The sequence below is a fragment of the Neodiprion fabricii genome, chromosome 3 (assembly GCF_021155785.1).
Source record: "Neodiprion fabricii isolate iyNeoFabr1 chromosome 3, iyNeoFabr1.1, whole genome shotgun sequence".
Lineage (NCBI taxonomy): Eukaryota > Metazoa > Arthropoda > Insecta > Hymenoptera > Diprionidae > Neodiprion > Neodiprion fabricii.
Window position 1 is genome coordinate 38,005,429 of NC_060241.1, and position 25,342 is coordinate 38,030,770.

At 39.8% G+C, this 25,342-nt stretch overlaps 4 protein-coding genes across 11 annotated transcripts; 2 read left to right on the top strand and 2 right to left on the bottom strand.

The window, feature by feature from the left end:
• Positions 1 to 3,730: 3,730 nt before the first annotated feature.
• Positions 3,731 to 13,727, bottom strand: LOC124177173 (coiled-coil domain-containing protein 170). 3 transcript variants are annotated; one of them, XM_046559262.1, is made up of 15 exons: positions 13,292 to 13,727; positions 11,603 to 11,701; positions 11,373 to 11,504; positions 11,071 to 11,259; positions 10,332 to 10,601; positions 10,118 to 10,262; positions 9,862 to 10,034; positions 9,591 to 9,791; positions 9,345 to 9,488; positions 8,834 to 8,911; positions 8,257 to 8,420; positions 7,898 to 8,006; positions 7,416 to 7,652; positions 6,828 to 6,997; positions 3,731 to 6,586 (listed from the first exon to the last, which is right to left on the bottom strand). In XM_046559262.1, the coding sequence occupies exons 1-15, from the start codon at positions 13,385 to 13,387 to the stop codon at positions 6,436 to 6,438; spliced, it is 2,358 nt and encodes a 785-aa protein (XP_046415218.1). In that variant the 5' UTR covers positions 13,388 to 13,727; the 3' UTR covers positions 3,731 to 6,435. The 3 variants fall into 3 exon arrangements, with proteins under 3 accessions (XP_046415218.1, XP_046415220.1, XP_046415219.1); XM_046559264.1 differs by lacking the exon at positions 13,292 to 13,727 and adding an exon at positions 11,819 to 11,886; XM_046559263.1 differs by lacking the exon at positions 8,834 to 8,911.
• Positions 13,728 to 14,392: 665 nt separating this feature from the next.
• LOC124177176 (cytochrome c oxidase subunit 7A1, mitochondrial) lies at positions 14,393 to 15,666 on the top strand. Of its 2 annotated transcripts, none has more exons than XM_046559270.1 (3): positions 14,393 to 14,549; positions 15,106 to 15,255; positions 15,371 to 15,666. In XM_046559270.1, the coding sequence occupies exons 1-3, from the start codon at positions 14,475 to 14,477 to the stop codon at positions 15,506 to 15,508; spliced, it is 363 nt and encodes a 120-aa protein (XP_046415226.1). In that variant the 5' UTR covers positions 14,393 to 14,474; the 3' UTR covers positions 15,509 to 15,666. The 2 variants fall into 2 exon arrangements, with proteins under 2 accessions (XP_046415226.1, XP_046415227.1); XM_046559271.1 differs by lacking the exon at positions 14,393 to 14,549 and adding an exon at positions 14,723 to 14,840.
• Positions 15,667 to 15,858: 192 nt separating this feature from the next.
• LOC124177750 (polyphosphoinositide phosphatase) lies at positions 15,859 to 21,803 on the top strand. Of its 5 annotated transcripts, none has more exons than XM_046560515.1 (14): positions 15,921 to 16,212; positions 16,351 to 16,576; positions 17,398 to 17,565; positions 18,193 to 18,586; positions 18,684 to 18,930; positions 19,017 to 19,212; positions 19,301 to 19,499; positions 19,586 to 20,173; positions 20,258 to 20,370; positions 20,461 to 20,701; positions 20,787 to 21,002; positions 21,083 to 21,265; positions 21,324 to 21,492; positions 21,575 to 21,803. In XM_046560515.1, the coding sequence occupies exons 1-14, from the start codon at positions 16,129 to 16,131 to the stop codon at positions 21,674 to 21,676; spliced, it is 3,126 nt and encodes a 1,041-aa protein (XP_046416471.1). In that variant the 5' UTR covers positions 15,921 to 16,128; the 3' UTR covers positions 21,677 to 21,803. The 5 variants fall into 5 exon arrangements, with proteins under 5 accessions (XP_046416475.1, XP_046416471.1, XP_046416472.1 ...); XM_046560516.1 differs by having other exon boundaries at positions 15,923 to 16,212; positions 18,193 to 18,571; XM_046560517.1 differs by lacking the exon at positions 17,398 to 17,565 and having other exon boundaries at positions 15,927 to 16,212.
• A 194-nt stretch (positions 21,804 to 21,997) lies between these two features.
• Positions 21,998 to 23,655, bottom strand: LOC124177751 (ubiquitin-60S ribosomal protein L40). The gene is made up of 3 exons (XM_046560520.1): positions 23,522 to 23,655; positions 22,641 to 22,840; positions 21,998 to 22,314 (listed from the first exon to the last, which is right to left on the bottom strand). Exons 2-3 carry the CDS (start codon positions 22,828 to 22,830, stop codon positions 22,118 to 22,120), a joined length of 387 nt encoding a protein of 128 aa, XP_046416476.1. The 5' UTR covers positions 22,831 to 22,840; positions 23,522 to 23,655; the 3' UTR covers positions 21,998 to 22,117.
• Positions 23,656 to 25,342: the final 1,687 nt, after the last annotated feature.

The following is a 25,342-nucleotide window of genomic DNA, read 5'->3' on the forward strand; positions in this document are numbered from 1 at the left end:
GATAAATTCATGGCACTGGTACATCGAGTCAGTCAATCCAACGAATTGGAAAATACCTGTTCACTTTTCACGATGCCTGAGATCGATGGGATCTAAAGTAGCCAGATCACCTCATGTTTGATCTCGCCCGAACGATTTTATGCTAACTTCAAGTTTCATGTTAATTCACACACACTTGGTATCGGAGTTTGGAATGCCGTATCAATAACTCTTCGCCTCGATCATTCCGTCCACTATGAATGAACAAGAAGTTAGAAAATGGTGAAACGTATAGAGCTAATCTAGTATCCAGTCTGCGAGCAGATCACGGCTCTGGAGACTGCAACTTTGGCGCTATAATTTACGGGCATACGCAGACCATAAATTAGGCAAGTTGAGTTGAGAGAGAGAGAGAGAGAGAGAAAGGGAGGACTTCACATACATATTCAAACGCTTTGCGTGATTTGAGTAATGTTACAATATGGCGAGGGGTGCGTGCTTCGGTGTATTGTTCAACACGTGAACCTGTTATAACTGTATGATCACAGACCATAAATTCCAACTCGGTATCAAACTTGATGTCACTAGACCTGAGCAATATGCAAGGCTTTCTGATGGATCACCCATGATTCTCAAAGAAATACGTGTATACGTTCTTATTTTGAACTGTAACTTTTTGGACATTACATACGACATTCGAATAACGGCCCTGAAACACCTTTTTTTTGTGTAATAAATCATATTCCTATTTACTGACACATCATCGTTTGAAAATCCAGCCCAGTCTTTCATAAATGATTTCGTGCATAACCACTCTGTTGATTTTTACTGTTGTGCAAAACAGCTTTAATGAGAATAGATATCGCTGTAATAAAATCGAGGCATGAATTTGTCTGAATTTGGTAAAAAGGACCAACTCCTTCCTTTTTTTCGACTCGTTGAACTGTTGCGATCACGTATTTGCGACTGAGAAAATCGATCGATATACGAAAGTGTATTTTGGTACGCACTGCGAAGAGTTTCACGGTTGGCATGAATCTCGTTTCTGGCAGAGACAGAACATTGACGAAACAACGAGCTCCTGGGGTGAGCTGGGGATGTTCCATAATCCTCCCTTCGCGTTCGGAGTTCGCCCGACTGTAAACTTTGGATCGATGTGCGATTACGCGGCAGGCAGGTGGCGTAATTCCTTCATCCCCCATTTTCCCGATTCCCGACGCTTTTCGACTACACCGGGTTAAAACAAAGGTGAGGCCAATTTGGCGGCGGGTTCGAACTGCTAATTGTAAGTCAACAGCAGCGAGCGTTGAATAACGGATATTATAGATTCTTGAATAATTTCGCCGCGCCTCTTCCTGAGAAAGTAACAATTCATATTTCACTCGTAATTCAAAGAGCACGAAGTAACAATTGATCTTCACTCGCTACACTTTCAACTGTAATTAATCACGCTATCGCGCATTCACCAGACCTTCGAAAATTCAGGATACCGATTGTAACAGCATTTTGAAAAACCCAATGTCCTCGACGATTACAGTTGCGCTTCAGAATTCCAATTAATGACTTTGCCTTACGCGCAAATTTCCACCCATCAATGAAATTGATTCAACCGTATTGCGACGGTTCTCCGTACAATTGTAGCTGTGTAATTATCCCACAAATACGATAAAACCCAATAATACTCATATATTACAAATACAGCCTTTTATAGTCAGTGATAAAATACGCACTTTGCGCACTGCGATATTTTCGAGATTCAAAAGATCGACTCGCGGCTGATTCGGGAATATTCTCAACCGTGTATAAATTAAACCGATTTATCGAGTTCGCGGTTATTGGCTGAAGTTCCTGGCCAAAATCAAGCCGCACCCATCTCCGCGAATCCGCTTCCCAATATTTCTCTAAATTTTTCTCGAACCCTCGACACGTTTTCCTGTATAATTGCCCGCTTCGTCATCTTCCTCTCCAAATCACCACGGATCGACTCACTTCCCTTCTTCCCGACGCCATTGGACGGCGTCTGGACCCTGTGCCTCTGGAATGCAGTTGTTCCACTCGCCGACCATTAAGGATTAAAGTACTACGATGCGATGCGTTGCTCGCCGCCTACGTGTAAACGGCCTGCTTTTACACTCGGCGCGATTTTCTGCGTTACGTAAGGAATTACGATTGTTTACGCCGAGGATCACTGGTACAACGACCTGATAAAGCGCGAAAGCTCGAATGATTCTGTCGCGCAATTGCGTTTTACTTTTATTCTCTTGTTCTACCACCGTGATCCTTCCCGTTCTTGATTTTCTTTTCAATTCAGGTTTTCGCAAAAATATTTTTAACGCAAGCAAAGCTCGATGTGTGTTTATTTTATTTCATTACCTGCAGGCTGATACACCAGCTTTTATTTTATCATGTAATACCGACGATGATAGCTCGAATAATTATGCGATACCGAACAATGATAATCGAATGTTGAATATGTACGAGTGGCCGTCGAGGAATGTATTTGTTATCCATATAAATAATCGTGTACATAATAACGGATTGAAATATATATACGTGTCGTTGAAATTGTTATCACGAATATGTTGTAGGTATAGGATTGGTAACATCGACAAAATATCGTACTTGAGCACTGGTATATAATTCGTAAACATACAGTAAACAATGTAGATGAACATGATATATATTATATTTCGAATATAGTGGCTCGTGAGTTTACACGTCTATGTAATAATATTTTTATTGCACATGATATACTATATATTATACAATGTATAATCTACGAGTCGTTCCAATTACAGTGCTGCGATTGGAGCGTTTATAAGTATGATTAAATACCGTTATGGTCCTACAAGTGTGTGTTACAACGACAATTAAAATTGTTCCTAACACCGCGTACCCGCGGTTCGACGCTGATGAAAATGGTAAACGGAACCGGGACATCGGAAGTAAACCTCGACCAACGCGGCGTTGACCCCTTGATTAAAAAGCTGCAGGGGAAATTTGAAGCCAAGAAAATCGTGCGCCTTTACAGGAAGCAAAAAAATGTCACTCGTCATTAATGATAATATTTTTCGGTCCGTTACACACGGGACAAATAATTTTTCCGGTATGTGTAAACGGCTGGTGTTTACCAGCTTCGTTACGGACGTTACTCCAGTTTTCTTTCCTCGCAGCGCACGATTATTGAGAAATTATAAGATTCCGGATAATTGGACTCGTTAAAGAAATTACCGTAGGTGATAATTGGAATCGTGTAATTGCAATCGTTGACCATGATGCCTAGAATATAATTCCGTTGACAACGCTACAAGTTTACGTCTGTGTAGAGGTAAACAGTCGCGGAGAGAATATTCGCTTCGAAGACGAAGGATACCGGCAATTATGCATTGTTTCAAAATACCGGCGTGCAGATAACTTTCTGTTTTACTTATAGTCGTAATTATTGTCACAGTAGCTGTTTCTTGCACGTGTGTATGAAAATATTCCGAAGGACGCAATAATACTTTGAGACATACTTTGAAAGTATGGGTATGCGAACCACCTTCTGTTTGTTCGAATAATAATCAGAGGTTTTACTGTTGTACCAAATGTCCTCGAGTTAATTTCGCTATAGTGCAAACAAGTTGGATAGAAAAAAAAAAGAATAGTTGCTGTCGGGTGAACGGAAAAGCTTCGTGTATAAAAAATTCCAATCAAAAGTTTCAAACAATGTTATGCCAGGTCAAATTTATCCAGTGCATCAGTCTCTGTATTCATTGTATATATTCGAATTGGGCGATTTTTTTTGTTTTTTTTAGGATGTAAATTTTAGGAAAGCATATCATAAACTGGTGGGTAAAAAGGCGCATGTAATTCTATCAAAGTTAGCCGGAAGTTTCGGGTTTAATGAAAATTTAAAAATGGCGAGTCTTGTATGAAATAAGCGGAAAATTAAATTTCAGGGAGTTTTGTAATTTTGAAATTCACACCGCGTTCATCGTTGCGGTATTCCGTCTGCACGTGAAAAATTGTGAAGACGGAGGGGAATTTATATCGATTTTACATATGAAAGGCGATCATATACAGCGTGCCGTATAGTGCCTTGGGAAATATTTCGCCGTGTCGTAAATCAAGAGACATTTCTTCCGGTTCCGGTCCCAGATCACGTAGCTCTATTCGACGTGTGCGGGTGAATATAATGCTAGGCGATTACACTGTGTCGATGTTATGCTAGCATCCATATCTAACAGGTATTTATAATTCATAAGTGACTTATATGCAGGTGAGTTTTCGATGGACAGATGCACGATTATTTAAATAATATCTAGATCGTACCAGACCTACCGAAGTACAGAAAAGAGGTTACAATGTTCTTGTGTCAGCTAACGTATCCCGGTGAAGAATTTCGTTTGTAGAATTAATGGAAAAATATTTCATCAGTTTCCGTAGATTCAAATCCAGCGGCTAGCAAAGATATTGAATTCAGGAATCTTTTAAATTGAATGTTCTTTACACCGTTATAGAATTTATAATTCCGTGGACGTTCATGCCGAAATTTTTATTACGGACTTTGAGAGAAACTCAGAATGTGCGTTGATTTAGAATAGAATGTTAAATCGACGGGTGTATTTTTTAGATTGATGTTTTTGTTGAATAAAATTTTTCACCTGGTTAAAGCTGTTCTGAGTATTCAACATTTTGTCCAAGAGACATGATTTTTTCTCAGATCGATATGGAATTAATATTGATTACACATTAGTATAATAATTATCAAACTATGAATTCACATCGGTGTTTTTCTGTATTTACAAATATTATTTGGATTATACCTTTGAACACTTGAATATCGCATAATTCGCGTAAAAAATGCTCGTTTACATTTCCGTAAACAAGCAATTTACGAATTAGAACACTGATTGTTTATATTATACCTTATACACCTTATCTAAAATGGTTATTACACAATAATTATTGCGTCTGTGCGTTATGTTATGTGATATGTTTTTTTTGCAAATATATGGAAGCTTCGATTCTCCAGAATTTGAAAAACCATCGCAAACTTTCAATCACACCATCTCCCAATCTTCATTCCATTCGGGTCTGCTTTGTTATTCAATGTTTTCTGCCATAATCCTCAAACAGCCAGATTATGGTAACTAATTTGCATCGAAATCGATCAATTGTCAATAGATTTAAATTTAAAAATGAATATGGATTTAAATCTTACAGACGCCTATTCGTAATTCTAATACATACCTGTGTTGAAATGTTCTCTTCTGTAAAAAACAAAGTCAATATTTTAGATTGCACCATCAATAGTCTTCCGTTTTCCATTTCTCGGAAAAGAATTTCTTTCCTTTTTCGGCCTAAAAAAAAAGCTAATCTACGCTAAGTTTTCTTTTATCGTACATTTTCTTCCAGGCTAATTCATACTTACGATCTAAAATACAATATGAGAGACAGAATTATGTATATATGTATAGATAATTCTTCAGAATCGTAAAACTGTTTTGATTAACATGCGATTAACATTTGACACCATATTGAATCAGTTCCGGATAAAAAGTTGGCGCTTCTTATGCGCATGTATATACAATTCGTTCTCGCACTTCACACCCAAGAATCGAATTGCATTCAACTGCCGCATTGTTCTTAATTTCTCACCGACAAATGGAGAGGCTTGCACGCACATACACACACACACACACACACATGTCGTTTGTCGATAACAAGTCAAGTGCAGGGTACCTCCACCTATACGCGATAATACCTGTCTATGCAGAAAGTGCTGCAACTGGTGCACACATGAAAATTTGCGGTAATCAAATTACGCCTCTTTTCCATTGTGTATCGTACGCGGTTTAAAACTACGGTATTGAACCAATCGGTTTCATTACCATGATTGCCGTACACACAGAGACATAATATGTTCAATTTACCAAGTATCGGGATCTGCAATACGGCTACATAAATGTTGTTTGATCGAAGAAAAAAATGATCAGAACTATAATTCGTATTATCCTAGAGACGCGAAATTTCTTCGAATTAAGAAAACATTTCTTTCGACAATTTATTGTATCTGGTAAATTTGATCAATTTATTTTCTCTCCCTATGTGGGTAGCAGAATATTTGCTTTGTGAGAAAATTTGAAACACGTAAAGTGAAATGAAATTTCATGTTTTGAGTCCCTTACTTTTCCATGAGTAATTTCTTTTTACGTTCCTTGTGCTTTCGCTTTTTAGCTTCTCGAGATATTAAGAATATCCTGCGATCCTCGCGCGTCTCTAATTTGTAAACTACATCCATCGGCTCATGATGTAAGTCATTGTAAGAGAAAACTAACATTGTCAAGTTTTGTCTACGACGTACATCACAATTTTTATACCATTCGCTTTAACGCGCAGCTTGAAAATTTTAACGATTCAAAAAAAGATGAAAAGGTTTTCGCGAAGAAGAACTTAAAATTTTGACCGATGTCACGGAAGCAGGCTGCTACGAATCGGCCTCTTGCTGTAGTCGTCGTCGATGTCGTGAAGATCCGGTGGATCCGTGTAACCGCTATCATCGTACCTCGTGCATCGTGATCCCGGTGAAATCGGTGGATGAACGGGATGCACCGGGTGAATACTGATTGACAAGAATGAACATCACCATAAAAATGTCTCAACAAAAATGGTGTAAGAGATTGAAAAGGGGGACAAAACAGTTTTGAAACTTCTCTTTTCCGATTTTTGAAATGCTTTTTCATTCACTTGGACCCTCTTTAGGTCGGAACCGTTTCCCTGAGTGTTCGAGTTTTGCAAAAATTGGCGAAAAACAAAATCGAAACTAAAGATCGCGTGTCTTTCCATTATCCGGAAAAGCTTACCTTGTGCATCTGGAGGGACTGGCTTCGAGAGGTTCGTCGTATCTTCTCGAGAGCATCGTGAAGTCGCGATGTGCAGAAACCATTTTCTGTAGTCTCGATATGATCTCGTAGTCCGGTGTGCAGATCGGTTCTGAGAGTAACTTTGCAACGGAGACTCGAAAGCTCTGTAACTGAATTTTGAAAAAGTCGATTAACATCGTCGTCACAACCGTGAACCCCATTAATTACTAATAAACTTTTCGCCTCTGCTCTGCCGTCGAAATGCGGAGCGATACGATTTGATAATCAGTAACTCCCTCACGAAGACTCGAGGCGCATGCCGGTTGTGTCAGATTGCCAAAAGCGATTCGATATTCCGCATCATTTCGCGCGTGCCTCGGTTCGCAATCGACTTCTGCAAGCTCGCCGTTGACAATTTCTTCGTGTCTCGTATATATGTAAGTAATAACTTGAACGATAATGCCGATTTTCATGTGCCGTTAGACCCTGATATCACTCGCAACGACTTCGAGGCAGCGATTTACGTTAAGAGTTTAATTTTCACTTCTTCCGATTGGTTTCTTCTATTTCATTTTCGTTATTTCGTACTTGCGACTCCCTTCGCGTGACCTCCGCCAGGTTTTGTTTGACCTGGGCCAATTCGTCCCTGAGAAGTTGCAGGGAGTGATCGTTTATCGATCTCTCCTGTTCACCGGTCTCGGTCACGGTCCTCATCTGGTCCTTAAGCATGGTCAGTTTCCGGTTGTACCTGGTCCGCAGCATCTCGCTTTCGACGAGTCGTTTTTGCAGCTCTTCAATTTTCCTGCTTCGTTCCAGAGCGGCTATCTGCATCAGGCGAATAAGAACAGGGATCGAGAATCGTACGTCCATGATACACGATAAAAGGCCTCAAAGTTTCAATCGGTCTTTCTCAATAATCTCACCACCGAGGCCGGTAATTAATTACCAGGCTTCGAAGAACGGCGCAATTACGCCCCGACACGCGATTCGCTGCGTCGTCGGATAGGTTTAATTATCATACTCAAATTTCATCAAACCACGAAGCTATTTAACGACGCGATCAAATTCACCTTGTAATCAGCAGCCTCGGTGAGCTGTCCGCTGATCTCCCTGTTCCTCGACTTTTCCTCCGTCAGCTGTATCTGAAGCCTATCGATTTGCTTCATTAGCTTCTTCACTCTGTGCAAAAGGTAGAAGAAAAAAATAAAATAAAAATTGTCAGACGGTCTATCGGGCACCGAATCTTTCGCTGAAAACATGGCTGCAAGTTCTGACGTCCTATTTCAAAGAAGTGTTTAGAAAAAAAACTATTCAGGACGCAGATAAAATTGATTTACGATGCAATACTCAGCTCAAAAATACATCTTGCAAATTAATACAACCCACGGATCTTTTTTGAAACTTTATTTTCCACGGGATTCATACTCACCGAAGATTGGCCTCGTCTTTTTCAGACTGCAGCATGTTCTTCATGCGAACACTGTCTTCCTGGAGAGACAATTTCCTCCGCAGAAGATCCAAGTGCAAATCTCTTCGCTGGAGTTGTTCTCTCAGTGTTCTTATACGGCGTTGCAGCTGGTAAACTACCGACGTCTATAACGATCGTGAACCAGTTGGTAAAACAGGATACAAGTCGAGTGTTAATAATAAAAAATCTGTCACACTAGAAATCCGGGAGATATCCCAAAGTCGTTGAGACGTTAATCGTCTCTCCATTTGCTCGTATTTTCAATTAACGTTATTCTACCAACTCTCCTAGATTTCATTCTGCTGAAACTAAAGCACCGGCAAAATGTGTGTAAAAAAAAAAAAAAGTTGTGGTAACGCCGTCGCGCACAGCTGCCAGGTCCTAAGATCAAGTAAAAATGGCAGAGTCAGCTGCACGCGACGAAGTTGATGATAATAATGTTGCAACTACATAATACGGGACATCATGATAATGCACAGTGAAATAGATGTTGAAGCGATTTCTTGCAGTGCCTACATCTTGACTACTGAGAGCTTACTTCTTTGAGACAAGGCAGTTCGTGGAAGGAGCGCTCCCGACGAATCCTTGGAAAAGTTGTGTAGTTGCAGCACAACAGCTAAGCACACATACACACACCCACGTATATTCGTATGTGTACACCAATGCATACTTGATTTTTCGTTATTTTCTAGTACAAAAAAAAAATCTAAAAAATCTAGTAAATCCGACCATTGTTGAAAATTTTCACTTGAATATCCTTTAGAAAACAAACAATTGGTACGGATTTCTTGAGCTTGATTTGCGCCAAATTCATTTTACTGTGTCTCACTACTCTCGAAGTTCGATAATTCGCTCTAATTGAATCTCAAGATTTCAGATTCATAGAAGTTTGTAGTGTAATTGATTATGGGACTTGAACGAAACCGTCTTTCCTGCATCTGGACTCATTACTGAGCTATTGTCCAGGCAAAATTATATGCGTAAACAATAAGGAAGTTCCGTGTCTGATCGTGACGCAGGATATAAAAAATAAAATGCACGAATCTCACCTTGTCTACCATCTTGTCGCATTCCAATTTGGCAAGTTGTTCAGCGCGTACGAGAAGAGACTCGGTGTGAAGGTCGATTCCAATTTCCTGCGAGATTTCGTCCATTTGCATGGCTTTTCCAAGTCGATCGAGAAAATCCATGAACTAAAAATGATCCGACGTTGTATCCTCGTTGATTACATTCGTTATTTGGTTTAGCGTTTATTCAGTGCACCTCGTTAAACGCAAAGGTTGAATCTTTCTTACCGTTTGCTTGTCCCGGCGGAGAGATTCTCGAGAAAGCTCGCAGCTTGTCAGCTCTGATTCGAGCTTGTGAATTTTATTCTCCAATGCTGCACGCTCTTCCTCGAGCGATCGTACCTGCATCATCGTCGATTCCGTCATCTCGGTTTGACGATTGGCCGTGTCGTGTGCCACGCTCAATTTGTCCCTCAGAGCTTGGATTTTCTGCAATATTGGCACAGACGTTTATCCGGTTATTTTTAAACTTTCATCGATCCTTTATCGTTGAGCTTACCAGCTGCTGATCCTTGTTCTCGGTAAGGATCTCGCGAATTCGATCCTTTATAGCGTTCTCATGAGTCTCGACAAATCTGTTCGGGTTGCTAACGAGAATCGCCATAGACTCGAGGAGATGTCTGAGCTCATTTTGCACCCTTTGACATTTTTCCTCGCGTAATTTCAAGTCCTCTGAAAAATACCTGGGAGATTATCGACTGTCTAGGTTACAGCGTGACGGAGGATTAACGGAAAAATATCAAACAAGGGATCACCTCGGAGTTGGCAAATCAGAGACTCTTGATTGGAAATATTTCCAGTCGCACTGGTTATGTTCCTGTTTGCATTCACGAGCTTGTCTCTCAGATCGTTCAGATCCCTCTCGGCGACCCTCAACTGCATTTCGGCGCATTCTTTTTCCTGGGGGTAAAAAACATGGAAATATATTCAAGCATCAATTTCTCCGCATCCGTCAGCGTAATGACAAACCTGTCGGAGACGCTCCAAGTCGAGGAGCTGAGACGCCGCTTGTCTCTGCACTTGATCCTTGTCGACGTTAGCGCGATCCAGAGCGTCTCTGCAACTCCGAAGTTCCGACTCAATGCTGTTTAGGTGAGATTCTGCATTTGTGCTCTTCGATCTAAGTCGGTTCACTTCTTGGACCAGCTCCTCTGCCTTGTGTATTACAACGTCTGGACTGTGATGACTGCTGTCGCAATATTCCACCCCCAGCGAATGCGCCAACCTCCGAACAAAATCCTGCAAAGTTTTTCTCATGATTTTCACGCGATTTCTCGCAAAAATTCCCCAGTTTTTCATTCATAATCGATTTCATGAGAATTCAAAGTTCTGCCAGTTTTCTTTACAGATTTTTCATTTACCGACCAATTCTGTAGAAGATTATTTTTACTGGAAGTAACAAAGTGAAGTTTATAGGAAAAAATGTTCACCGAGAAAGAGAGAAATTTTTTCTCAAAGATATCGAGTTCGGCAATAATTCGTATCAAAATTCTTCCAGCACGAGTCGAATATCGATCTTCCTGGTACCTTTTACTTCGTCTACGCACGTTAATCCGCTTAGAATATTTCTAACAAAGTAGCTAATCGATCATGGGCTATGAGGGTAGATTTCATGCACGCGAGGATTGCATATCCAATCATGTCAAGAGCGTTGTTAAATTTTATATGATTAAAGAAGAGCAGTTCATATACATATAGTCATGCTTGCCTGTAAATTGAGACGTGCTCTTTCTTTTAGCTGAATTTCCTCATTAATGTTATGCTCGAGTTGCCGTATCTTCTTCTCGTATTCGCGAACCTTGTCCTCGTGATACTTGGAATCCCGTTGCAAGCTTTGAATGGTTATTTCGCTCCTCCCCTGGCTGGCGTACAAAGTTCTTTCACGTTCTTCAAGTTCCTGCGTACAACGGATACGGTATAAAATTGCCTCGGGAGCACTAAATTTCGCTCGTTTCATTTTCATGGAAATTACGGAGCTCGACAAAAAAATTCAATCAACTCTGTACGAACTTGTATCCGCTTTTTCAGACTCGAAATTACTGCATTCTGCCTCGCTGCCTGTTCCCTAAGCTGGTCAGCCTCCACCTGTAGCTCGACCACTCTCTGGTCACGAGATCTCACCGCACTCTTCATCTCTTGGAGCTGTACACGGTAATTAATCGTACATCGATTCATCAGTCTGCCAATAATTACTGCTAAATTTTCAAACTTTTACCATTTATCCAGAAAATAATACTCACATCAGTCATAAGACGGTCCCGCTTGTATTCCAAGGCAGCAAGTTCGCTTCTAAGAGTCGTTGTCACGTCATGCGTCATTGCATCGTCCGATTCCTGCATCTGTGAGTGCAATTATATCGTGGTCTTATTTTTTTTTTTCCATCGAACGGAGTCTTTTTACAGAAAAGCCAAATTATCTTTCTCTGAAGCTGTACCAAAGAATGTTCATTAACTCACCCACTGAGTATAATTGTACCCATTGCATTTTACGCTCTATTCAGTTCGCCACGGCGAGCTCCGTGATTATAAAAAAAAACACGCAGACCTACAGAATTGTTCTAAAACTTTAACTGTAACCTCTGTATCTCGAAGCAGTTTCAAACTGCAGTATAGCAATTTTTCGCCCTTGCTGACGAGCAACCGAACGTACGTGCATGGCAGTTTGGCATTTTAATTGCATATGCGTAGGCGTATATGAATTTGAAAAAAACTAGGCTGGAAAATGCGATTTAATTTTTTGATATTAATTGTGTAAACACATAACTAAGGAAACCAACGCCAAATAGAATCAAAACTCGGATTTTAACCACTTCTTTGATGTCCCGTCGATTTAATAACGAGACTAAACCAGTTTTCGGGTAGAAACGCGATTCCGTACCAAACGGAGTTGAACGAGGACTGGAACTGGGAATGATCGTCGGGGTTCGTTATGCCGTTTATTATGTATTATATCTCCGATCACTGTTTCGTGACCGAAGTCGTGCTATGCACGAAGATGACTTTGCGGCCGGCATGCTGCTCGGCTATAAATAAATCAGCAGCCAGGTATTCCGTGGATTATGCCTAACTAAGTTGAGGTCAAAACGATGGTACCTACGTTGCGCAGGAATGCCCTACATAAAACGAGGAAAGGGATGAATTTATCGGAAAGCTATAATAAATAATTAATCCTCTGCGCGATGTATTTTTTGCTCCTATAAATTCTTATACCCGTTATCGCCTGTCTTCAATGGGTATACTCTAAAACATTTACGGAGAAAGAAAACAGCTCGCTTTCGTATCTCGTGGATTTTACGCAAACGTGATTTTTTTCCCATAAAATAATTCCCCTGTCATGACGTATGCAGCGTACATGTAATTGTTGTCGTTTTTCTGATACATAAATAGAACAGTATAGCTCTGTGGCTTCAAGGGGAACAGTCTGACGAGTCGAATCGATTATTTTCAGCGCTATGGTAACCTGCCCTTTGCCCACCTGCAGGTCGATATACCTGTTTCTTTACGCGGTGTTACGTATGTTATGCCTTGTGGTCTCTGGTCCCATTGATTAGCAGTCGGAGCTTAACTGTAACTGACCGATCATTGAAAGAGCTCGATTCGTCGAATGGTTCAATGATCGATTTCACAATAAATTATCGTGCAAGAGACCAAGAAAAATATGTTTTTGGCGTAAAATTAACAGTTACAGTCAATAGTGATTCGTTGAGTTTTGATAACCGCGTGAGAAGATATTTATACGAGGCTTCATAAACATTTTTTACTCAATGGGCAATTTTCAAACAAAAGAAGAGATTCAGTTTTTTGAAATGGATTACACAGTGGGTGATACTTTTCAAATTCAAAAAAATTTGAAATACGTGATGTGTGTACTTGTCGTGATCTGAACCGGTGCAAAATAAAAAAATCATCGTTATAAATTTTAATTGCAACCTTTTGCGGCGAAGAAATGCAAAGTGTTTCGAATATCTTGAGATCCTCTTCGTTGTTTCCTCGTGATTCCATCGCTTCCTCTGCTGGGGAAGCCATTATTTGCGTTCAAGGTAACTTCAAGGCTCACTGCTCACGACATGAATTAAATTAACTTTTCGGTACATTCCAATCCGCTGTTACCAATCAACACTGCACCAAAGTTTAAATTATTACTGACTGACAAGTGTGACCGTCGCATTTTCTCGCCTCGAAGTCTCGCGGTTCTACTCATCGGCCCGAAATGAAAATTGTTTCACGTGACGATTGAATGTCAACACTGAAGGGTACCTGGTGCTCGACGCCATTTCTCCCCTAGCCCTGAAGATAATCGAAAAGCATCGATCCAAGAAAATAACGAACTTCTTTGACAAGGATGCGGAGCTTAACATTTCGTTAGGTTGCTAGGAGTGAAATCAATGCTACACGTTCGCAACCCACGCGTACCTTTTGCCCGATCTGATCGTTATCATCGTAATCCACTTCGTTAGAGATCTTTGCCCAAATACCTGGAAACGAATCAACAAGCTACCGATTAATTTCAGACTTACGTGTGTAGATGAGTGTGGTATTATTGCATATTCACTAGTATGTTATGATAAAAACGAAATCGATGCAAATGAGAATCGTATCGTAATCAGTTTAAAGATTCGGAGACTTTTGAAATTGCTTATAAATAGATAACGAGTATCAAGGTATGTAATTTGAGTATGTTTTGTTCGTACAATTTTCTCGGTCCGATACAGAATGAGCCGAGATCGAAACTTAACGTTATATAATTAATTACAGAATAGATTACATCGCAGCAAGTAAGAGTACTGAAATTTTCGGAAGCCAACTAATTCTAACGATAACAATCAACCAGACTCGAATATAATAGACTGGAATATTTGTTCAATTTAACGCGTACTCTGGAAATCGAGTAAAACTCTTGGACTAAATGCACCTCTTGAACAACCTTGGAAGTGAACACACAGTATCTGAAATTGCAATAATGTGTAATGAGATTTTAAAAACTTGCAGCCGGCGGGCTGTTTGAATTCAAACGGTTTGGCGCCTAAGGACTACTTTTCTCGCTCACGGAAGACGCATCCGGCGTGGAACGGCCAGCTGTCGGGCGTAGCAGTACGAAGTGTCGCAGTCCAAGATGCCATACTATAATTTCAACTCGTTCACAGGTCGAATTGCGGAAACAACGCACCCGCAGCCGTTTTATCCACTCGTGAGTGAATTCTGTAAATAATCAACAGTTACTTACGAGAAATATCGCACCCTGTCAAGCCTCGGGGTGATCGTGAATCGAAGTCTCGCTGCTTTCCACGAACACCCGAAACAACCGAATACGGTTCCCGAGCTCGCGAAAAGCAGACGACTCCATTTTTCATTCACGGTCGAAACCAGTTACGACACCCGATTCTTACTCGAAAAATCGTTCCAAATATTCCGACTGAGATTATCCGACAATTGAAATCGTATGGACCAAAATATTGATCAGTTCCTGAATTACGTTGCAGTTACGTTCAGTATAGAGATTTCATTGCAGCCTGTTCGCTCTCGTCGCTGACATAACAGCTCTATTTTACCATTTTTTTTTTACCGTAAATCTGGCAAAGATTTACTATAATAGATTGATAACGGTCACGAAAATTAAACCCTTATTATCCGAAACTTTGTCAATAAATATTTAGACGAGTCTTAGGTCGAATGAAAATTTTCTTTTTTTGGTTATTGCGAATAACATAATCGACCGATTGAATTTAGAAATAATATCGTTTCAGGCACCCCATCGTCTGGATCTTGCCGAGCCACCTAAAATCATGTACGACTCATCGCGCACCAAGCCGGTGCAGGTAGCATCCGCTTCCACCTCTGCAAGGCCGCAATCTACTCTGTCGCCTGAACTGCTCAAGAAGTACCAAAAGTTCCAGGTATAACTATTCAAGAGAATTTTCAATATGAGACTTGCAATGATCCTAACCAGTGAAGTGGAAATACTGCGAGGATACTAGAATGTGAACTTATGTCTGCTTTGTTCGTTCTCAGGCACCAAACAATATCCCAGTACATCTGAAAGGAGGACCAATGGACAAAATTCTTCTTGGAACAACAGTGGTCTTGATCGGCATTGGATTGATACAAGCTGGTGATCTGATCTACAAACTCGGCTTTCCAAAGAAATAATTCGTCGACTTTGTGTTATGTCAATGTTCGAAACTATAGACCTGTATAGCGTATTATTATCAATATTATTATGTCGCCTGTGTGACTAGTGCACATAGGCACTTAATTTTGTAAAAATAAACATTCGAAATCCTGTGAAGATAATCGTTGAACGAAAATTGAATGTCTTGGGAAATCGTTTCGTTTTCATTGCCTCCGTAGTTTTTTTTTCAACACTCTAATTTGTAGCTTGAATGTTCTCAAGTTGAAGTAGGCTGAAAAAAAAATTTTTATTGCCCATCTTCGGTAGCGAAATTCTACAGTTGCGTAAGTATTTTGTCATTTTTATAGGTTATGTTAGATTAACATCGAGTCTCTCATTCACGTTGCTAAATTATGATAATATTTTTTTTTCAAATTCATAAATCGACACGAGCTGTTATTTCAAAATTGTTTCTGCTACAAATATGATTTTAAATGACTTATCGCTAGCATCTACAAATGTAGGCATTGCGAATGACAGCTGTGAGCAGACGACTTGTCAGTATGCTATGTCCATTGTGATTTCGTATGTGGGCGTATTTTGGTGCGAATATACTCGTTATTACAGAGTAACGTAGGAATATCGTTGGGTAATCGGAATGGAGAAGCCAATAAAGCCCAACATAATGTTTCACCCGATTATTTCATCGATACAAAAGATCGCCCTGTACGAAACAAAATTTGTAAGTAGAGATAACCTCAATCTTTGACGTATCCTTTGCCGATCTTGATACTTTCCTCCTGTCATTCAACGTATATATGAACAATAGAGCACAAATGATTTGTCAGATTATATAGAGTAATAGACATATGTTTTTCAGTGCTTTTATTTGATGGGCTCGAACAATACGCAAACGAGATTTCGCGTTTTGCAAATCGATAGAATGTCCCCAAGGGAGCTGATAGTTCATGACGACAAGAGGGAGTACACGAGCGAAGAGATTAAGGATCTGGTTAACAAAATCGATATAGGTAACCGCAGCCGGATGGGACAGCGAAGCAACACTGGCGGAGTTTCCCGTGTTGTATCGGCGTTTGGAATAATTGGTAAATCATTCAGCAACGTGTTACTTGTGGAGAATGAAACAAGTTGGACTGGGTGTTGGATGATGGACGATCAAGTTTAACCAGATATCATCATCCTCATATGATTTTAGATTAATCGCTGTTAGTTGAATGCCAGTCTCACTCAATTGCATGTAAAATGCTTTAGACTGTATCACATTTCACCAAGAGTTCTTGTGTAATTCTCCTTGTTTTTTTTTCACTTTTTTTTCTTTGTCTTGGTCCTATTTTTTGCATAGATCTTCTATTTTAGTCTATTCGTAGAAAATATTGGGTCTCTTACTCTCGCAGCTTTCAATATTGACTATCGTTTTAATCACCGTCACCTTGAGTCTTATTAATTGCTTCTGTTTTGAAATTGTCTGATTGAAACACAGTCAAATATTGTTCGCGTGTCGTCTTGATTTTGCCTACTTTTATTTCAGGGTTGAGATGAAAAATGTGCATAAGTAAATGAATATGGCTCAGTGGAAAAAAAATGTGTCAATGCATTCAATATAAATAAAATATTACTCAATGCTTTTGAAAACAACTTTCAAGTTGTACAGTATGTCGATTATTCCATACTTTAGTATGCAAATAAGATGATAAAAGATTACAATTTTGTTTTAATTAAACTCATTTTGAAAGTATTGAGGTTTTTATAACAGTTAAATAACATTCTGACTGAAAAAAGAATACGAAGCTCATTTTTTTCCTAGCTGCTCAATTATTTTATCCATATTTGGCATAAGTGAGAAGCTAATAAAACCTAAACTGCGCTGAAGAGACCCAGTTCACTCACATTTATACTCGCTACTAAGGCAAACTTAATCACGAACCAACAACAACCTGCGAGGCTACTAACGAAGAGCCGCAGAAACAAGAATCGCAAGCAACACAACATAAACCAACCCAAACACGATTCACCTGGAAGACAGTATGGCAACGAGATTCTTTTCCAAGGCTAGTACCGGCTTTTGGCCTCCTTGGTAAGGCTTACCACGCTCACTGACAATTAGTTACATCTTACCCATAACACGTGTCACATACTTCATATTGTTTACTTTTTGTTTGTAATCATTTATACCTTTAATGTGCTTCAGCAGGCAGGCATGGGTTGGTGTTGAATAAAATTCGCATGAAAGTATCGTCAGCAATAAATCATGTAAAATGAAAAGGTCTCGCACAGTTGCCCTGTATTCTAGCATGTTGAAACACGCTGGCTGCACTTCCGTAAAAATCAAGCATGTAGAGTATTTATCACTTGTAGTTAGAGTCAAATGTGGTCTGGGTAACGATTACTCAGAGAAAGCATGTTTTCATGTATTCAGAAGCATTTGTACGTCAATCATAAATCATAAATTCTTAATCCATAAACAGTTTATATAATTTGAATCGGTATAAAACTGTTAATTTAATGTAGCTGATGTATCTTTTGCACGATTCATTTAGTAGTGCTGAGTCAATTGTCGATCCTTATTATGCATAGAGCAAGTTCTGTAGTTTGACATCGTCGACATCGAGCTAATTAAATATAATAATTATCTTTAAACACACTTCTACCACTGTCCTGACATGAATCTGGCAACTTATAAACCTTCTATGCTCTCTATTAGGATTCGTCCGTTTCTTGGAGGGATACTATATCATTCTGGTTACAAAGAGGTGTCGAGTCGCTGTAATCGGTCACCATACCTTGTACAAAACGGAGGACACTGCCATGATTTACATTCCAAATGATACAGTCCGACTTTTTCATCCCGATGAACAGAGATATGTAAAAATGTTTCAAAACATTGACCTTAGCAGTAATTTCTACTTCAGCTACTCCTACGATCTGACGCAGACCTTACAGTTCAATATGGCGCCACCCAGGCACATCAAATCAGACATTCCGACGGCAAATCCAGAAAACAAAAGTGAAGCGGACGATGTTGAAGATTCTGAAGATTTTTTCAACATGTGGGCGTTTAGAGAAAATCCAGAGACCAGCGAGTATGAGAATAATGTGTTAGCAGCTTATTTCAAATGCAATCGGCCGGTTAATTGTTTGAATGTAATTTGATCAATGTATAAATATAAACGTTCCATTTTCTCACTTTGTCAGATTCGATCATAAAATCGTTAATTACGGAGTACGCAGTAATCCGAACCGGCGCTTTGTGTGGAATTCACACCTCTTGCTACCTGTAGAAAAATATTTACATCCTGATTGGATTTTATACATAACACACGGATTTATTGGACAGTCAAATATCAGCATTTTTGGGAGGTCAATGTACGTCACTATAATCGCTAGAAGAAGTACCAAATACGCAGGGACCAGATTCCTAAAGAGAGGTGCAAATTTTGATGTGAGTTGACAAGTTGATACAACTTAGAATTTCGTTTTCACTTGCAGGCTGCACTTTTAAATCTCTGAAACATTAATATAATTCAGGGAGATGTCGCAAATGAAGTAGAAACCGAGCAGATCGTCCATGACTCAGGTATCAGCTCTTTCAGTCACGGCCACTTCAGTTCCTTCGTACAGATGCGCGGCTCTGTCCCTGGCCACTGGAGGCAGGATGTCAGTAAAATGGTTCCCAAACCTACGATCACCTGCGATCTGACCGATCCTTACGTTGAAACTGCAGGTATCGAAGGTCTTTCACAATATATTACATTGCAAACATTAAGGAAATCAAGCGGGTAATAAACTTGGTAACCGTCGGTTTACTGTAGGTGCTCATTTCAATCAACTATTGAAAAGATACGGATCGCCAATCATAATATTGAATTTGGTGAAGAAGAGAGAAAAGAAGAAACACGAAAGCACTTTGAGCGAGGAGCTCAGTATGGCTGTGAGATACTTGAATCAATTTCTACCACCCGAACATATTATACAATATATCAGTTTCGATATGGCTAGAAAGAATAAGGGGTGAGCTTTAAAATGCTATTTTATTATTCCAAACCTTCTTACCCTATTTTACTACTAATCTTACAGTTATGATATTCGTTCAACAGCAAAGAAGCGAATGTAATGGGGCGACTAGCGAATATAGCACACAGTGCTGTACTGAAAACCGGAATCTTCCAATCACAAAATCCGTACTACAGCCAGAGAAATTTGTTCTCAACAGCTAATAGCAACAAGAAACCTCACAGGAATGACTTAAACTCGACTCTTTCAGGCATGACAAGAAACGATTCAAAAACAACGCTCAGCTTAAGTTTACCGCGAATAAGTTCTACCGGTCAATTTACATCTGATCGCGACAGTAATTCAAAGGCGTCAGAAGGTCTGGAAAAATCGGAGATCTATTCGATTGAAAATAAAGTGAGACAATGCTTCATGAGGAGAGGAACTCTGCAAACTGGAATCATTAGGACGAATTGCGTGGATTGCTTGGATCGAACCAACACAGCTCAGTTTGCAATCGGAAAATGTGCCTTGGGCTTCCAATTGTGTGCTTTGGGAGTGCTAGAAACTCCAAAGTTGGAATTCGACTCCGACTGCGTACGCCTACTTGAAGAGCTGTACGAAGATCACGGTGACACTTTGGCATTGCAGTATGGAGGTTCGCAGCTGGTACATAGGATAAAAACATACAGGTAAAAGAAACTGGACTGCTGACGAAGAACATGAAGTCAATGCATGTAGAAGTAAAATATTGCTGCAATTGATGTTATTTCCAGGAAAACTGCACCGTGGACGAGTCAAGGCAATGATATCATGCAGACGTTGAGCAGATATTTCAGCAACACTTTCAGCGATCAGGAAAAACAACACACAATTAATCTCTTTTTAGGTCTGTGAAAGTGCATCGGTTTTCTAGAAATTATTAGTTCATGTGGTTGACTTGGCATTTCGAAGTAACAACTGTCTTCTCAATGCTTAGGATTGTTTGTTCCGGAAGAAGGAAAAACTCCGTTATGGGAACTTGTAACTGATTACTACCTCCATCACAAGCCAGCATGTAAATATACTCGAAGAACAAAAGTATTGACTCAATGGTGGGATAAAAACGTTTTGAAGTGTCTTCCTTACGCTCTTAATGAAGTCACCAAGTCTTGTTCAGAAATGATCCAGTTACAGCACACGCAAGAAGAAATGGTAGACGTATATTACGATTATCATCGGTAGGATTATGCTTTTTTAGTGCGAATTACTCCGTCGCAAACTTTCACTGTAAATTGATATCGAATTTGCATTTAAACATTTCAGCCCTCACGAATTATCAGTATTAGTCGATGTGTATGCCTACAAAATAAGCCACTCGGTCAGAGATTTTATGCCTAATTTTACAACAAACTTCAGCCCCTTTGCTGTGCGAGTAAGGCCAGGGAGGAGACGAGAAGAAACAGGTAACAAAAATGCAAACATGAAAAATCCGTCTATGACTGGTCAAAGCAGTACCAGCAGTACAGCGTCTAGTGCCAGGTGAGTAAAGCTCTGTACTAAGATCGAATACGAGACAGTTTCCGACTTTGATAACAAGTTGTTCCCGTCTATTCACGCAGTTCGAGTTTGGACTCTAGCTCTGACGATGACGAGAGCCACCAAAATGCTAACGACTCTCAATTGACTGCATCGAAGGATAGTTCTGATCTAGTCTCATTTGAATCCCTGTTTCCGACAATGCGAGAAGTCTACGGAACCCAACCAGAGTCTCCGAAGAGGGCAGATATTCTTTTGTACAAAAGGTAAGCAGGCATCGGTTTAATTAAGAAGTGTAATTACTTATGCCAAGTATATTTTCAGGTATGTGCTAATAGGTAGGAATGCAACCTATCCAACAGATCATTCAAAAATACGATCTAAATTGGTTCAGCAGGCATCCTTTCCAGAGTGTTTGAACGCCAAAGTTTCTCTTCCTGTTGTAAAAGACGCGAGTATCAGTATTTATGGACAATACGTGAGGAGAGCCAAGGTATAAATAAAATGTATAATATTTTCATGAACAGTTACGAAAATTATAAGATCGCGATATACATTTTGGCTCTCGTTTTTAGATCGGTGGTTCAATGCCAAATCCTAATGACATGATTTTGTACGAAAATTACGTTCAAGAGCAAATGCTAACTAGACGGAACGGAGTATGCAGAAGTTCGTAATTCAATCATAGATATTAAGCCAATTATTTGTAATATATATACATATATATATATATATATGAATTTAAAATGCATTTAGACCAGAGATATTTATTATTAATCTAATAAACGAACAGCTTCAAGATAATTTTCGCTGATTCAACCGAATACCTTTCTCCGTGGGATACAAAATTTGAAAGGAATGAAACATTTGCTTTAGTCAGTGTGTAATTTAAAGTGCGACTACTATAAATGCAAAGTAGGGAAACAAGAAGTGGCGAGTGAACGATGTGATTCCCAGTAAGTATTGACGTGTAAAATGGAATACGATGATTCAATATGTGTAATTGATCACTTAGATTTTATTGGAATCGAGAATAAGAAAGATACAGGCGCACGATACATAGTTTGGTACAGATTCCATAATTCCCATGGCCTGGAGAAATGAATCGGGCAAAAAATCTACTTCAGCTTCTTCTTGGGGCGGATGTTGTTTGTGTGGCCACACTTCTTCTTGCGGCAGTTGGTAGCACGGGGATGGAGTCGTGCATAGCATTTGCGACAGATCATCTTGTCGCAGTTGTATTTCTGGGCAAGAATACGGAGCGTGGGTTCAATGACACCACCGCGGAGTCTCAGCACCAAGTGAAGCGTAGATTCTGAAAATTGGGATCATATAATTAGTGATTTCCATCAATGTGTATACAGAAATAATTTTTGAGAAATTGGGTAAAATAATTTCGCTCGATGAGTCCTAGTTAGTCGCTGCCAGTCAAAAGATGCAACGACTTTACCTCTTTTTCAGTGATTTGCTTTCACTTCCATTCAATTCCGCATTTTTTATGTATATATAAACATTTAATTATCTCAGCAAAGCTGTTAGATGAAACATGGTGTTTTAGGTAAGATAAAATCAGCGTTCGGATAACAGAACAAATGGAAATGAAAACTATAACAAAAATGATCCAATCATTGATTCTCTTACCCTTCTGGATGTTGTAGTCTGAAAGAGTACGGCCATCCTCGAGTTGTTTGCCGGCAAAGATGAGTCGCTGCTGGTCTGGAGGGATTCCCTCTTTGTCCTGGATTTTAGCCTTGACATTTTCGATGGTATCGGACGCCTCCACCTCAAGGGTGATGGTTTTGCCCGTCAGGGTCTTTACGAAGATCTGCATTGTGGCTCACCTGCGCAACAAGCAAATACACGGTTATCAAAATTGTTTTTCACACAAAAAATATACGGTTCAGGAAAAGGCGGGTTAAGGTGGGAAAACAAATATTTTAGATAGAATTTTTTCGAGAGGTGCACGCTATCTAGCAGATTGATAGCATAACCTAATCCGACTGATGCATGACTTCCATTAAAGAGGTGAAAATAGGGTTATTCGCTAGCCAACGTTTCGAATTACGAGCAGACGACGCGGACGCGAAATCGCTAGGCATTTACGGTCGTTGAAATCACGCGAATTGTATAAAACTATCAGCGCTCATACCGTCGCGGAAATCCGGATTATGACGTTTGTCCGAGAGCCGGAATGGATTCGGACGAGTGGAACCGTTTAACTAGACTTCAATTGCTCCAAGACCGTGAATTAGGGAGTTGAGGTATTGGGCAAAATCAAAGCGAGCGTTAAAAGTAAAACTGGAAAATTTCGAATCGGATGAATTCATCCCATGCGCATGGGGGTCGACAGCAACGTTGTTTCCGAGCAATTGTTTTGTCAACATTTCGTTGGAAGCGTTGCGGAAAATTTATCGAGCTAAGATCGGGCCGACTCAACATTGTTGGGATTTTCGAGCACAGTCGACGATTCCGCCCGGTTTTTGGTACCAATATGCGAAATACACAGAAATTACTCGACTTACCGATTCGACAACGTGTTTGTCGCAAGCCTACTCAACGGAAAGATTCGCCGCTAGAGGCGCTCCAACATCCGTTTCTCTTACGTTCGAGACTATCGATAAGCAGGCCGGCTGGTGCGTCACTTTGCAGTCGAATCGTTCAGCACTCGATTCTGATTCAAAAGAGGATTATCTACTGGCGGGATGTCTTGAACTGTCTTGAAATTGTAATTGTCGGAGGAATTAAAAAACGGTCACCTCAAGGCAAATTTTCATAACTATTACTCTGCGGGTAAGTGATAAAAAGCCGTGTTACTGATCTGCTCGCTTTTTTATCGACGGGAGATGTTTAACATGCAATTTCATAAGTCATGCAAAACCGCACTGCATGGGTAACAATCTAAAACTGTTGGCATTACATTTCAGTTTTAAACGAAAGAGAAAGAATGTAATAATCAATTTAAAGTGAGTTGAGTACGTTTCGATAATCATTGTTTAAAATTTTTTTAACCACAATGAAATTTCTTTTTCCCATTAAATTATTTTTCCAAGTTTTATAAACTTCCCCTGAAGTTATAGAGTTTATAAAAAACCCCACAACGAGGATGTTTCGTGGATGAAAAATTTCTGCTTTTCATGTATTGTTCATAAAGTAGAGTATTTATGAATAATTGGGTCACATTATTTCATTCTTGTTACAAACGAATTTTACTTTGTAGATATACTTTAGTATAGATGCTATACTGCAGATATTAAATAAAGAATAAAAAATCCAGGGTACTTCTGCATTATGTATCAGCATAGATTCGTATCACTAGTTAACCATTACAGCGAAATTTATACAATTACGTAGTGCATCAAATATCTTAATGCTGCAAGGTGTGGGAATTAATTTCCGCAAAGTATGCATTCCTGAAGCACCCTACGGCGATGTTGAACCCGGTGAGCACATATAAGAACATCCCATTTAGGAGGTCTTAAGAGGCTGGGCCTGCCGGGTCGGATCGAGCAATATGCAAATTTCAGTAGTAACCCTTGAACTTTACGCCTGACCTGAATGTCCCTCGTCTTACAACGGGAAGGCACACCACTCGGGCCAAGTGATCGGGTTAGCCTTTAATAGTATCCTCTACGCCAAGCACCGCGCTAATTATCCTCAAAGATCTTGGCTACCGGGTTATATAACTACACGTAATCTTTAATACGGTAAGGCGCGACTCGCGGGGATTATTCAAAACCGAGCACCTGCGCTCCTAAAATTTTCCACGAGTTAAAATATCTCTGTTAGAGTTTCAGTTGAATCCAAACGTTTCCAAAAAAAAAAAAAAAAACAGATAGAACGAAAAAAAAACTCAGTTCAGCAAATTATAGGTGCAGGTCGAATTCAAAAGAAACAATATCACGTTCAGTTGAATAATTCCAGCAGTGGAACGCCAATCAATCATCGAGTTTCATAAACAAACACGTCGGAAAAAATATGTAGGTACGTGATTCTAGGTAAATTTTTTTTTCACCCGCATATGTCGAGAATGCGCGTACATACGTATTGCTTTTATCACGGTCATCCTGCCTGGTTAAACTCGTGTTAGCAATTAGCGCGGCTCGCTTTACGCGCGCGTACGTATAAGTCGCAGTGATTCTGAAACGGCTAATTTTTTGGACAAATTAGTTACGTTGAAGCAATGCAATTTCAGTATTTACGGTATTCGCTGAGCAGTGGGGCCAATTTTCGCGAAGAAACGCGGTTGTCCCAATCGTTGAAAAAATGGGACGAAAGTACCGAAAGATGAAAAATTAGGATAGCTCTGATGCAATGAAATTTCAATGGTTAACTTGGACTTTACG